The 14,013-nt window shown below is 39.5% G+C and overlaps 1 protein-coding gene across 21 annotated transcripts in view; it reads left to right on the top strand.

Moving 5' to 3' along the window:
• KCNMA1 (potassium calcium-activated channel subfamily M alpha 1) overlaps positions 1–14,013 on the top strand; it is a 368,746-nt gene that overhangs the window by 336,965 nt on the left and 17,768 nt on the right. For 19 of the 21 annotated variants that reach the window (XM_071748266.1, XM_071748268.1, XM_071748267.1 and 16 more), the window contains 2 exons: positions 8,496–8,609; positions 11,808–11,938. In XM_071748266.1, coding sequence (XP_071604367.1) covers positions 8,496–8,609; positions 11,808–11,938 — 245 coding nt within the window. Of the gene's footprint in view, positions 1–8,495; positions 8,610–9,298; positions 9,383–11,807; positions 11,939–14,013 lie in introns of all 21 variants that reach the window. The other 2 variants (XM_071748286.1, XM_071748285.1) reach the window with 1 other exon arrangement.

The raw sequence follows: 14,013 nt of genomic DNA, 5'->3' as shown, positions 1-14,013 counted from the left end.
CCAGATAAATTAGAGGTGGTCTTGATCTGAAGCCAACTTGTCTCAGGGCTCAGCTCTGGGAATCCAGATTTCTTTGATAAAAGGAGGCCTTAGCCTCCACAGTTAAATCTTAGATCCCTAAGACAGCCTCGAATGTGGGATTTTAGCTTTGACCCAGCCTACAGAGAATTTAATGGCATTTTACCATGGGTTTCCAGCTCAGTTCCAGCTGGAGTAATTTACAAGTCTGCTGGCACTCCTTAGCCCACACAGACCATGAAGTCAACCGTAAGTAAGCCCAAGTTGATGGAAAAACAATATTGCTAGAGCAGAGTGACAGATGTTGATTATCACAAAATGTCTGTTTAAGCGTTTTGGATGGATCCATTTCCTCACTGCATACACCTGAAATTTCTGCAGAAGTTACCAAGTAATTGTACTTAAAGATGTGGAATGGTCTGCTAAAGAAATTGTCAGAATACATATTGCAAAACATGACTGCTGTGGTTATTACTGTTGCTGCTCAGGGGAGCTATTCAGATGCCTCATTTATTGGAGCTTAATAGATTAAAAGTCCAAATTGAGTCTCATGATATAAACCTAATCAAATTCTAATCTCCATAATTTCCCCATAAGCAGCAATGGGAAATTTGTTTAATTTATGTTTCAGTAGTTGCCAATCATGTGTTGGACAGCATTGTTGCTTTTATTTATCAAAATAATTTTATTGATTGCTTTCTATGACATCTGCCTTTGCTCTTCCTTTTTCACTAAGGAAAAATTTATTTGTTACAACACAGGATATAATGACATAATGCAAGGTCCTGTCTAACATGCCTTTATATCATTTTTAACAGGGAGCTTTCCATTTTATTTGTAGTTATTGAACACCTGTCTCTGTGCACTAAATAATAAAACTTAATTTATTCGATAAGTTTTATTCACCATATTTTTTAAAATTTTTGCTTGAGGTCTAAACATGCAAGGTTGATAATGATTAAACCAAAATTTTTTTGTTTTGTTTTGTAATGAACACAGATAAAACCTGCAGTAATTGATTCGTAATGAACACAGATAAAATCTGCAGGAATATTTATTTCTGATATTTTTATGAATTTAAGTGTCTACCATAAGAAGTGGAGTGTTTTGCATAGCTGCTGTTCCACCAGTTGCTGAATGAACACCTTACTATTTCTTCTCCTTCTTTCCAAATATTTGTATAGTTCAAGTGCTTCTTTCCAAACAAAATAAGAAATAAAGCAAAGCAAAAAAAAAAAATAGTGAGAAGTACCCCAGCTGCTCTCTATCACTTGGACAGCAGTATTAGGACCTAGAGGTGTGATCCAGCAGGAAGAATGAGCAGCCTCTTGCCACCTAGAGATACATTTCCACTGGAGGAACAGTGTGAGAGAACTCAATTTTTTTCCCAACAGGAGCAGGCTTTGGAAAAGCAGGTTCCTGACAAGAGAAAAAAGAGGTGGGAAGGGCATAACAATGACACAAGATATTAACAAATCCAAAGCCTGTGGTATATTGCAAAGTGTTAAAATATTTTCTGATCAGAGAGACAGGCATAAAATTAACATGAATAAATACCAGGCAACAGGGTGGTAAATGCAAAATAGTTTGGAAATTGTTGTCCTCTGCATTCTAGAAGTTCTTTGTATTTTGCTGGGTGTTGTCCTAGGTGGTTTCAATTAAGGAATTACCCAATCATCCCTCTGTTTCTGGAGATGGCTTAGAAAACAGATGCTTAAAGACAGCTACAAGATGGTGCTAACTACCAGGCAATAAACACCCCATGGTCTGTCCCTTTTTCTTGTTGCACAATGGAGAAACTGCAGTGTGTCTCAGTTTAATATTTAATTTCCCTTCTTGATAGCCTAAAAGCCCCAAGCAATTATCCTGGTTTGCTTGGCTGTAACCATTATACCTGTCTTCATGTCCCTCATGGGTTTTTGTGATTTACAGTTCTCTATGCTTACAGTGCTTTAAAAAAAATAAGAAATTATTTTCTTAAGTTTTGCTCTTTCAGAATTGTTTGCTTATGCACTAGAGACTGAATAAGAAGCCACTGATGTACTCCTGGAGTACATTTTATGTTCCCAAGACAGATGGTTATAAAACAAGATGGCTGCATTGCATAAAAGGAGGTCAAGTTCAAACTTGGCATTGCTGGATGAAAAAAAAAACAACAAAGAGGGTGTGCCAGGCCAAAGAAATCAGTAACCTAGGCAAAAACTTGCTTAGTTTTAATATATACACATATATATGTATATATTTTATATATATATATATGTAGCTTGATAGCTTTAGCTTTAAGAAATTGCAATAGCACTGAAAAAAGTAAGGCTGAAGACTCAAAAAAAGGAAATTTCAATTTGTTTTCCTTTTACCAAATATAAAAATTAATTCAGTGAAACTGCTTGAATCCACTGAGAGAAAGTTCTTGTCAGAGAAATACTGGCTAGGAATATTTACTGTCTACAGAAATCACGTTTCCATTCTAGTAGACATGAGAAGTGCCATGGCTTGTTAGCACACATTATCCTACTTATAGTGAGGAAAACAGCAAGGAAAAAATATGAAGGAAGCAGAGGTAGATTTGTTGGTTTGTTTTGATAGGTGTGGGCTGTGTAAGCTTGCTGGAAGCCTTGGCTATGGTTTGGGTTAGTACCACGTGAGACTTTGTGAAAAAATCAGGTACTTTCAAGGTGGATTTCATCATGATTTTGTGTGTTTGATAGTGAAAATCAAAATGTGACTCTCTAGGAGCCCAGAGAGTCACATCAGCTCTTCCATGTTCCTTCCCTTTTCCAGTGATAATCTCCAAGAGATTATTAGATCTCCAGGCAGAAATTAGAGTAAAAGTAGGAACTGACACCAGAATTTAGGATGTCCAGGTTCTGAGGCCAAACTGCAAGTCTCAGCCTCAGACCACAAGGGACACTGAAACTAGAATTGTTTCTAAATTGAATGGCTGTAGCAGATTCCCAGGAATGTCAGCAGCTCTTTAGCTGCATGACTGCTGCTGAACTTTCCAGGTATACCCAGGAGGCTGTACTTTGGAGAATAACAGGTAGAGTCTATCATTCCATTGACTTCACTGGATTATTAATGGACATTGTCAGCAACCAGTAGCAAAGGGAAATAGCTGTGAGGTCCTTTTGTAAGAGAATTATTTCTTTTTGTCTGGCTCTGCTTAATGGAAATCCTTGTTCCATATTCCTGCATGTTTGGCAGTTGACCATCTGTGTGTTATTCATATATGCTCAAAATATGATTGTTGTTTCATGCTTCTTAGATACCCCAGAGCTTGTTAATAGTATGTATGCTTTTAAAATGATGGTTTTATGACTCCAGCACATATGTTATCCAGTGAATCCCATGGCACCTTTCCCTAGGATAGCATTATGTAAAGGGCACTATCAATTTACATGGCATTTTAATGACAAGGCCACAACCTTTAGGTCTGCCAAGTGCCCTTTCAGTTTGGGAAACTGCATTTTGCCTGCACAGAGTTTAGTGAAAAATATGTCTTTGAAAGGAAAAGGAGCAGGGGGAAAGGGGAAGAGGCTTTGGGATCCATTATGATCCTTTAGAACGGGAGACGTTTTATAAATAAAATAAATAAAATTAAAATCCAGCTTGAGAATATGCCCATCTGAGTCTCAGTTAAGTCAGCTGGCAGGACAGAAGCAGTGCACATCCAAGAGCCAAATTTATTCCTGTGTTAAACCCTGGTAAAACCATACTGGCTGGACAGCAAACTAAGAGGATATATTTACTGTTCTGTAGAACATTGATGTTCTGCATCAGTCACACAAACAGCACAGGAACAAAACCCCATCATGAGCAGAGCACGTGTTGCTCCAAAGGACAGGGATGCAGGGCAAATGATAATTATTGCTGGTGCTTTCTGTAGGCAGAAATCACTGTTAAGCCATGCCAGCATTCCTTAATTATGAACTTCCTCACAGAATACCTGCACAGCCACAGTCAGTGTCCCCCTGTGCTCCTGAGAGGTTCATGGATGAGGATCAACCTCTGCCCATCTCTTGCTGGGTGGGTGTTTTGTGAGAGAGAAGGAGGCACCCACAGTCCTGCTGAGCTCCAGGCTGTGCAGCACCTGGATCCCCAGGGACTTTTTCTCAGGAGACTGCCTTCTTCTTGGGAAGAAATTTCCCTGAGGTTCTCCTTTCACAAAGATGAGAACATCTTAGAGGTAGGATCTTGCCTCTAATGCAATTGTGTGTGGTTGTTTTGCCTGATTTTGTGAGCAAGAGCATGTCAGAGGGAGCTGGGAAGGATTTATTTGAACTGAATCAAGACACTGAACCATCTGCTTTCTGCAGGGAACTGCAGGAGGCACAAACCCCTTTAGAGCAGGTAGCTGAGTCAGGGCATGGGAATCCTTGCCCCTCAAATCCCTGCTGCTGTCAGGAGGGGAGCAGTGACTCCTCACCACCAGTCCTCACTGATTTTGAGCACATCAGGAGCCCAGGGCCTGAGTTCCTCTCAGGAACATGATGCTTTTAACCTACTGTTTGGTAGCATCTTGTTCCAGAGAGGCCCAGGAGCTTGCTGCCTCCTGTAGAAGCTCAGGCCATCTCCTCAGTCTGTAGTCTGGTGGTGGGTTGACCCTGGCTGGGGACTGAGACCCTATCCAGTCTCTTGCTGACTTCCCTGCAGTGGTATGGGGGAGAGGAGGAAAAGGGCAAAAGTGAGGAAAAACCCAAAACCTCATGGGTTGAGGTAAAGACAGTTTAATAAGTGAAGAGGAGGAAAAAAACCACAAACAAAAGCAAAACACACACACACAAAAAAACCAACCCAAAGTGATACAAAGGCATCACTCATCCACTCCAGTAATTTAGTATTTTGTATGTACTATTATATTATATCTTAAGTCATATTTAGCAGAAACTGATAGGATTATACTGGGCCATACCTCCTAGTTGTTGGCAAAGGGATTTCCCTTCTCCAGAACCCCCCATAGTCAGTGTTTCCAGACACAGAGGCTGTGCTCAGGCTTGCACAGGCTACAGAAATTTTACTCTAGAGGTTGATCCTTTTAAACAGCTCCCTCAGTTGTTTCTTGAAGGAGAAGACACTGTGGTTATAAGAAGATCACAACAATCATCCCCGTTTTACGATTTTTATGGGCATTAATGGAACAGGGCTTGGGGACTGAAGGAGAAAATGGAATATGAAAAGGAAAATTAAAAGAGGCTGTGAGGAGAGCATGTCATTTCTAAATGAATGCTCTGTGCAGAGGAATTGAATCTTTTCACAGCCGAAAATGGATCTTAAATCTGATGCCTTAGCTTGTTTCAGCTTCTGTAATGAAATAGAGTTTTCCTAATACCCTGTGACCTGAATTTCTCCCTGCTTTATGGGTGCTATTCCTTGACGTACAAACCTCTATTTTCTCAAGTCAGCATTTGATGATGGATGTCAAAACACAGGTCATGTATTATGCATATAGCATTACCGATTTAAGGTGTTTACTTGTCAAGTTGAAGAAATTCAGAAATGTCACATTCACTGAATCTGCACAGCTGTCACTTGTAGTTTTTCATGCCTTTAAATGAAAGTTCTGATAAAGCAGGTTAGTTTTCCTCCACTTTTTTTCCCCCCCTCTCTTCTGGAGGAGAAAAAAATAGAGGACCTATCTATAGGATTCACATTGTGTCTTGGGAGCAGGGATGTGGCCTAAAGGTGTATGGAGCCTTGTGACTCCAAAGAGAGGTACACAAAATCCCCAAGTACTCCCAGTTTTCCTTTCCTGTAAATAGTCCAAGATTTTTCTATTTTTAAAAACTGCATTTTTAGAAGAGTCTGAGTTATGCACAGCCCAGGAAATTAAATTAATATAGCTGATTATTTCTCACATCTTCCAAGACCACAGCATGAAAAATACTAAGGCGGGCGTCTGTTTGTCATTCAAGGAGAAAACAAAACCCCTTTAGCATGCTTCCTGCATTTCAGACTGAATGCAGTGTGTGAGCAGTGTGCAATTACAGAGCTCCTGACAGTCTGTGTCTAACAGAAGTGACACATTTACGTCAATCCTGGGAAGACAAATATTTGAAGGGTTAGAGAGGTGGCTACAAAATAGCCTTCAATGGAGAGTGTGTGTGCACCTTGCAGCTGAGGGAAGGCAAGAAGGACTTACCCATGGAGATACAGTCATGCCAACTCACTTTGGTTGAGAGAGAAAAATAAATAAAATAGAATAGAATAAAATGAAATAAAATAAATTTGCTTTTAGCAGGTGGGTGAGTACTGATGTGCTCTTACCGTCTGCCGATTCACTGGAAGATGTTTCAGGGACTGGATCCTCACGTGGGGAGGGAAAAGCCTTCATGGAAAAGGGACAGCCAGGGCCTCTAGGGATTCTCCCAGCAGTGCCATGCATAGGGTGCATGGGAACAAGAGAAGTTTTCTCTGCTCTCAGAGAAGTGACTGTAAAAAGCCTTTGACTTGTCATTCTGCAAGGGGACCCAACTGGGCCTGCCTCCAGCTGCTCAAGGAGTCTACAGCTACTTGAGCTTTTTTTACTGTAGTGTGTTCTTTTACTGTAGTGTGACAAAAGCCATGTTTCACCTTTCCTGTAGCATGACACTGCACAACTGAAACACCAGAGCCTGTTCCAGAAGGAGATGTGCCACTAATGCCCACCTGTCCTTGGCATTCCCTCTGTTTGGAGTCCCCCTTTCATTTTCCTGCAGTTGTGAGAGGTTCAGGGTTACCTCTAACTCATCAGGTGGTGCCTTGAGGAACTCCAAGTGCCACACAGAAATAAGCATTCAAAGAGCCAGTACAGCTGTCACTCTCAGTGCCAGACAGAAGGAAACATCTGCAAACCCATCAGTTGGGAATGGGGCTCACTGTGCTTCTCTTACTGAATTAGTCTCAGCACAGCAAATGGAATTAAATGACCAACTGTTAATATTATCCTTAAGAAATCTGTTTTTTTGAACACTTTCTATGCCTTGGCAGTGTCAAATAGAATTGCTTTCTGCCACAGGCTTGCCTATGGTGATGTTTTTGGCTTGCAAGCCTGTTGAAGATACCACATCCTCCTCTTTTCTCCTCAGGAATTTCTTCCCTGGCTTTCCACTTCCTTTTTACTCATCCTGTCCTTACAATCCTGATATTTTATTTAGCTTTCATGTGATAGTCAGAAGGAAATTCCTACTGGTACCTTCTGGAAGGCTGAGTAAGTCTCTCTTCTCAGTGATTCTGGTTATATTATCTATAAATTCTTTATGTGCTATAGGCAAACATAGGGAGAAATGAACTGAACATCAAATAAACCACAAATCCTATCAGATCAAGAGGTCCAGATCTAATGTTCATCTCTGAATCTCACAGAAAGACAGTATAAAACCTGTTAACAGCTACAGTTAAGTTTGCTTTGTAAATTAGTCCTCAATCTGAAAAAAGCTAAAGTAGATAATATCATATAAATCGTATGATCCTTTGAATTTAGCAGCAGATGAATGTATCAATGAATTTAGCTCAGTGAAACTCTTTTAACACTGCGTAAACTTATCAAAAAAAAAAAAAAAAGAAGAAGAAAAAGAAAGAAAAACAGATTAAAAGACACTCACTCCATTTCAAACTGTATAGAGAATCAGCCTGAAAACACAACCTTTTCTACAGGTGAAACTTGCTGCTCTCCAGATCTTTTTTTTTTTTTTTCTTCAAGTACCTGCCAATATGTTTCCTCTCCCACCTTTGTTTCCTACACATCCCCAAAGGTATAAATCTCTTTCAAGTTTCTTTTCAAGCATCCTTCTTACATACCTTTTGAAAACTTGAGTCTTTGTCTTTCCATCCTTTCTTCTGTTTTTTTCCCTGTTAGAATGGGCCCTTCCATCCCAGGATTTCTATTGTGGTAATCCTCAGAAAAATTAAAAATTATGAAAGGTACTCCTGAAAGAAACCAAAACAAAACCACAATTTTGTACAGCTCCTGGAAAACAGTCAGAAAATTTTAAATCCTGCAGGTTGATCAAACCTAAAACCTGGTAGTGAAAGGAAATCATTCCTCCTGGTTGTACTGCTGTTTACAAACAATGCTTTTCAAAATGTTAATGGAAGTTTGAGGAAAGATGTTTGTTTCAAATTTATGTTAATTACTAAGAGGAGAAAATGAAACCCCTCTAACATCAAAGCATTTTAAAATTATATTTAAGAAATCACCCTTTCCATCCGTTTTGTATGGTTTGATTTAAAGGCTACTTAGGAGAACAAAATAAATTTCATCTTCTCCATTAGCTAGGATATATATAACTGTAGAAATGACCTGTATATTTGCAGAGGATTATGCTTGTAAGAAATAAAAGTTGAAAATTAAGTGTATTTTTTAACGGCAGTACTTTTACTGTATTTTTCAGAAAGGAAAAAAAAAAAAAAAAAAAGAGAGAGATATAGGCATTTCCTTGCTATTTTTCATACACTATGTCCTCTGTAAACTTTCTCTTTTTTATTTTCTTGTCTTTTAGGCTTTACACCCCCTGGGATGGATCGTTCATCTCCAGACAACAGCCCAGTCCATGGCCTGCTCCGCCAGCCCTCCATCACAACAGGAGCCAACATCCCTATTATAACAGAGCTAGGTAAGAGAAGCCAACATTTATCCTTTCATCTGTAGCCCCTTTTCTTTTTCCCACTTCCCTTGTTGGGTAGGAAAATGACCTATCCTGTACTTTACACTGCTACGTTTTCTTTGCTGATAACTGGGTTTTGCTATTTGCTTTAAAGAAGGATTAGTTAAGTGTTGTTTCACTTTGTTTGAATAACTGAAAAATGTTTCTGCTTTCTTAAATAAACACCCTATCAGATAAGATGCTTTTTACAGAGTGTAACAAATAAGCAGGGTTCTTTGGGCTAAGGTTGGAAAAGAGAGAAAAAAAAAAAAACTACAATAAGTATGAACAGACATTTCCTCTGCATTTAATCAATAGTAAGAGGCCATTTGTTTATTTTTTCATGGTCCAGAACCGTTTAATCACGTGTAACCAAACTCTGTATAATAGTATGAGCCATTTTACTCCTGAGAATATGATGATGGTAGGTAACCAGGCTCTGATTTCCACTCTAGCTGTGGGTATTTATGTTGTCAAATGGTGTGATGTGAAGTGCAGAAGCTGTTCTGTTTTTTTCATGGCAAATACAGACTTGATTTGTGGTCCTTTGTCCTTTTATTTCCCTTCTCAGTTTTATTCTTTAGAGCCTTACCTGTCTTTTTCCCTTACTTTATTCTCTTTCTGTACTTTCTTTTCCCCCTAAATACTTCACTTATTAGCTAAGCCTGGCAAACTTCTGCCTTTGGTTTCAATCAGTCAGGAAAAAAACAGTGGAACCCACATTCTAATGATAACTGAACTGGGTAAGAAGTGCCTTTTTCCTTCACATCACTGTCTTATTTTCTGTTGTTGTTCTTACTGTCATCAGCTTTTTCTTTATTTATCTGGCTGTATCAGAGGGGCTACTACCCTCATGGCACTGCTTTGAATGTGTTTTATTTGTGGTTCTGGTTGAAACTGACTGTCTCGTTCTGGCCTTTCTTAATGATTTTTTGGTTTTTTTTTTCACGCAGCATCAGTAAACCTTTGATCACACTCGTCTGACCTGCCGGCTGTTTACATAGCACCTTCTCACCAATTCATTTTCTTTGGCCTGGGTTCCCACCTCCCAGGCACTCCCTACCCCTCAGCCCCCTACACACACACCAATTTTTCTCTCCTTTTCTCTCTCTCTTTCTTTTTTCTCTTTTTGTTATTTCAGCCTGTTGTCAATTTGCTGGACATGCCTTAGCGGTTCTCCCAGGAAGTCCAAGAAGGAGTCAAAGATAAGAAACCCCAGTATCCTACTTTCCCTTAAGCTATTTGTTGATTTTTGAGGAGAAGACCTTTTCTCAGCAGCTGAGGTTTTGAAGCTGTAAAAAAAAAAATAAAAAAACCTTCTCTTTGCTCCTTCTCTTGAAATAAAGAAAGCTCGTGCCAGGTTTGCAAGCAGTGTTTGATGAGCGTTTCCTATGGCGCAGCACTGCACGTTTGAGCCTCCCTCAGCCTGCCTGGAGACCCTTTGGCAGGAATCCTAGCATGTTAACTTGCATCAAGAAGATAAAGATATTGAGGATAAAACTCCACCTGCAGAATTCACATTAGATTTGTAGTGCCTTGGAAACCCAGCACCACGCACGGCGAGCGCGCCGGTGTCGAAGTCAGGTATTAGGCTGCCAGATGGAAGTGGAAAAAGAATGCTGCTGTCAGTAGTGCCTGCTCACAACTAGCAAATTAAACTAAGGCAAAAAGCTCTGCAAAAAATACGTTTTGAAATGATACGTCAAGCTTTCAAATACTATTTTGCTCAAGAAGCTGGAGAATAAATTGATAGCCCGGACAAAGAAAGGAGTATTGTGGATATTGGTGTTTGCTAGGATTAAATTCTTCTGACTCCTGGGGCAGAACACTTCTCTGTTTACAGCACAGAGGTGTTAGTTTTTCAGAGTTACATCAGGGAGTGTGGGAAGGCAGGATTTTTAAATCCTAAAAGGAGGATAACAATTCTTATCTCTTCTAGACAGCTATTGTGAGGCTTTATCTGTAGTTATTTGTGTTGCATAAGGTAAGCGTGGCAAGCACAGGAGCGGATGCAGGATGGAAAAGGAAGCTGTATGGGAAGGAAGATCAGAATAGCAGACAGAGGAGTTCTTAACCTAAGCAGTCCAGAACCAAAACCAGGTGAAGTCAGCAGCAGCTCTCACATTGGTTTCAAAGCTCCCTTGGTTGGCTCAGGGGATGTGATCACGTGGGAAACAGGGACATAGTCAGTATGTGCAGTTTGAATGCTGAAATAGTTTTAAAATTCCTTTCCTTGCATGAGAACTGATATTAATTTGTCATTTAGGAAGTTCAAGAGTATTTCAGTGGTAGCAGCTAAGCAGCCTGTGCTTTCATGCCTGAGGAGGACTAATATGGAAATTAAACATTTCATGAGATATGATCCACTTGATACCCTGATCTCAAGGAAACAACTAATTCAGTGGAATGAGGCAGAGGCAGAGAGCTTATTTGTGACAACAAAAGGGAAAGTCTAAATGACAAATATTACTTGATTTGGGCTTTTTCATTAAAACAGCCTGCTGTGGATGCTTTTTCACACTGGCTAACATAGAACTTGTGGCTTAGGAAGTGAAGTTATGGAGACAAATATTTGAACATAAGGCAGTACTGCAAGAGAATAGCTGGAGCAGTGCTCATTCCTTCAGAGGGATGCATGTTAAAGGGACAGTTTATCCTCTTTTGAGACACAAGTGCATTAACACCACTCCAGTAAGAATCACAGCAGCACATCTAACGGATGCCTGTGGGCTATATCAGGGTTTTATGGACAGCCTTTATTCTACAACAGGGTTCTGACTTGCTATCTTGTGATAACATTTCATTGTGCACACACACACTCTTAGCCACTGAACCCGAGCAGCACCAAGATTGTCTCAAAATATAAAGGAGCATCATGTGTCTCATTTTGAGTGCAGGCAGCTGGTGCCACGAAGCTACTTTTACAGCAAAGGGATAGTCACCCGTCAAGAGCAAAAGAGTCACCTCATAAGCAAGATAATGATCAACAGATTTCTTTTAAATGCACATTTTCACATCCATCTTGATTTCATTTTCAGTGACGTCAGACACAATTCTGTGTTTCCAGACATATCCCGTTTCTTTTTCTTTCTGACTGTGTATTGTGTAAGGTCACGTGCTTGTCACCCAGAAAGCACCTTATGATTTTATTATTATTGTTATTTTCAGTAAATGATTCAAATGTTCAGTTCTTGGACCAAGATGATGATGATGATCCAGACACAGAACTGTATCTCACGCAGCCCTTCGCATGTGGAACCGCGTTTGCTGTCAGCGTGCTGGACTCTCTCATGAGCGCAGTAAGCAAACAAAACCTTCTTCGTTGCCTTCCATCAGACTTAGTGTGAAAGAGTATGACAGTCTTTTCCCTTTATCACAGGGAGTCAGGAGAAGACACTTTTTTCTTAGATATTAAGAGAATTTCAGAGCCTAAACTAGGTTATTTTTTTTAGTTGGACACAGAGACCTTAAACCAGCTGAGACGGACTACCACGAGTCCCTGATTTTAAAAGCAATCTTTTTGTTTTATGTTAGGCTGCAAGGACGATGTTCTCCAAAAAAAACAAACTACCTCTCTCCTCCAAACAAGACCCGAATAGTGTGTGTCAGTCCCTGTGCTCACTGTTCCTGTCAGACAGCATCAACTCTGCTTTCAGCTTTTACTTTCCTGTAGCCACGGAGAGCGCTCCAAGTCCGAGCGCTGGAGGACAGGGACAGGAGTGTACAAAAGCTGTTGTACACATCATGTGAACTCTACTTGTGTGAAGAGAGGTCACAATCTCTTTTTCACATGAGTTGTCATGTGAATCAAAACATAAGTGCATGCCAGGCACTACAGCTGGTGGCCTTTGGTTATGCCTGCATTAGGGTTTTTGGTTTGCAGCCATGGTACAGTTTTGAAGCCAATGCCTCAGTCACACTCCTTTTCATCCTCCCTGGTTTCATCCTGGGTAGGTTTTCAGACCACTTTTGCTCTCTTCCAGAGGGACCTCAGGCTATTTGTAGCTAGGACATGGTCTTTTTAAAATCTGAACAAAGGCTTTACCAGCTCCCCATGGAATGAGGTTTCATAGGGTTGGGAATCATCTGTTGGAAACCCCACATAATGTTTAGAAACTAGCTAATGGATTTCCTTAATGGAGCCATGTCTGGCCTTCCCCTAAATTTAGAATGAAGTTTTTTTGCTTTTTAAGGAAAAATCAGTAATCATTAGTATTTGGTATTTTGACTTTGTATTTACACATCTGTATTACACGTGCCTTGTGTGTTCCCTCCACAGATGAATAATATCCACCTATACTGAGAAAAATTTCATTCTAATGCAGCCTAGATGTTTGCATCAAGCTCAGAAATGACTTTTCTGAAAGTTATTGCAGTATTTTCAGACAAATTCAGAAAGCCTAAACAAGCACACTTAAACTCTTTACCTTCTCTAATTAAAATTTATATGTATGAAATATTTAACATTTTCACATTATAAATGGGAATAATTTAACATGAAGGTTCCATACTGTTATACTGAGAGCTGTTTATCTACTGACATTATCTCAATGAATGGCTCAGTAGGACAATACCAGAACCTTGGAAAAAGTTGATTTTATCCTTATAAATGTCACCACAAAAAGAGAAATATTGTGGATACCATTGTTTAATAATATCTATGTAAATATATATATATTTTATATATATATATAAAATATATGTGTAAAAACAAAGCAGTAAGAAATACACAGAACATGACTGATCAGAAATTTAAACCTGGAACTCATCATATGATCCTCACAATATTCTTGGTTATTGCTAGATTTTATTAACTTGTGGTTTTTGACAACGTGCCCCTCTGTTTCTGTAATTCCTTTCTTCAAGAGAGCCTTTTTTTGTCAAACCTTTTCAAGTCTTAGTGGTCATATTATACGTCAGGAGCAGGGCAGCCTGAAGCTAGGCAAGTAAGTGTGATAACAAGAGCAGAAAATTCTAATTTAGAAAAAATCCTAATCAAGAATAAAAGCCAAAGATTCAATCAGTCAGATGACCATTCTGTCTTCTCTTTCATCACTTTCCTGATGGGTGGTAGCATTATTATTTATTTTATTGTTCAAAGGCCTAGTAAAGAGTTGGAAAACTACAACTCTTCCTGACTCTTCAGAAAGTGTAAGAAAGATGTATGAGATGTTTCCCCCTTACTATCCCTCTTCTCATGGGAAGGATGCATTTTCCTTTCACCACTTCACCAAGGAAAAGAACTTTTCTCACAGAGTAATCTGCCTGTACTATATTATCCTTTTTTCTTTCTAGAGTTCACTTGTTTTTAGGGACTTTTCCTTTTTACAGTTGTTTTACCTTCTACTTATTCTTCCTAAGTTCAAGCCAGTAC

This window comes from Heliangelus exortis, chromosome 7 (assembly GCF_036169615.1).
Source record: "Heliangelus exortis chromosome 7, bHelExo1.hap1, whole genome shotgun sequence".
In the NCBI taxonomy this organism is placed as follows: Eukaryota; Metazoa; Chordata; class Aves; order Apodiformes; family Trochilidae; genus Heliangelus; species Heliangelus exortis.
Note: the sequence above shows the minus strand (reverse complement) of the source record. Positions and strands in the feature narration are given on the sequence as shown.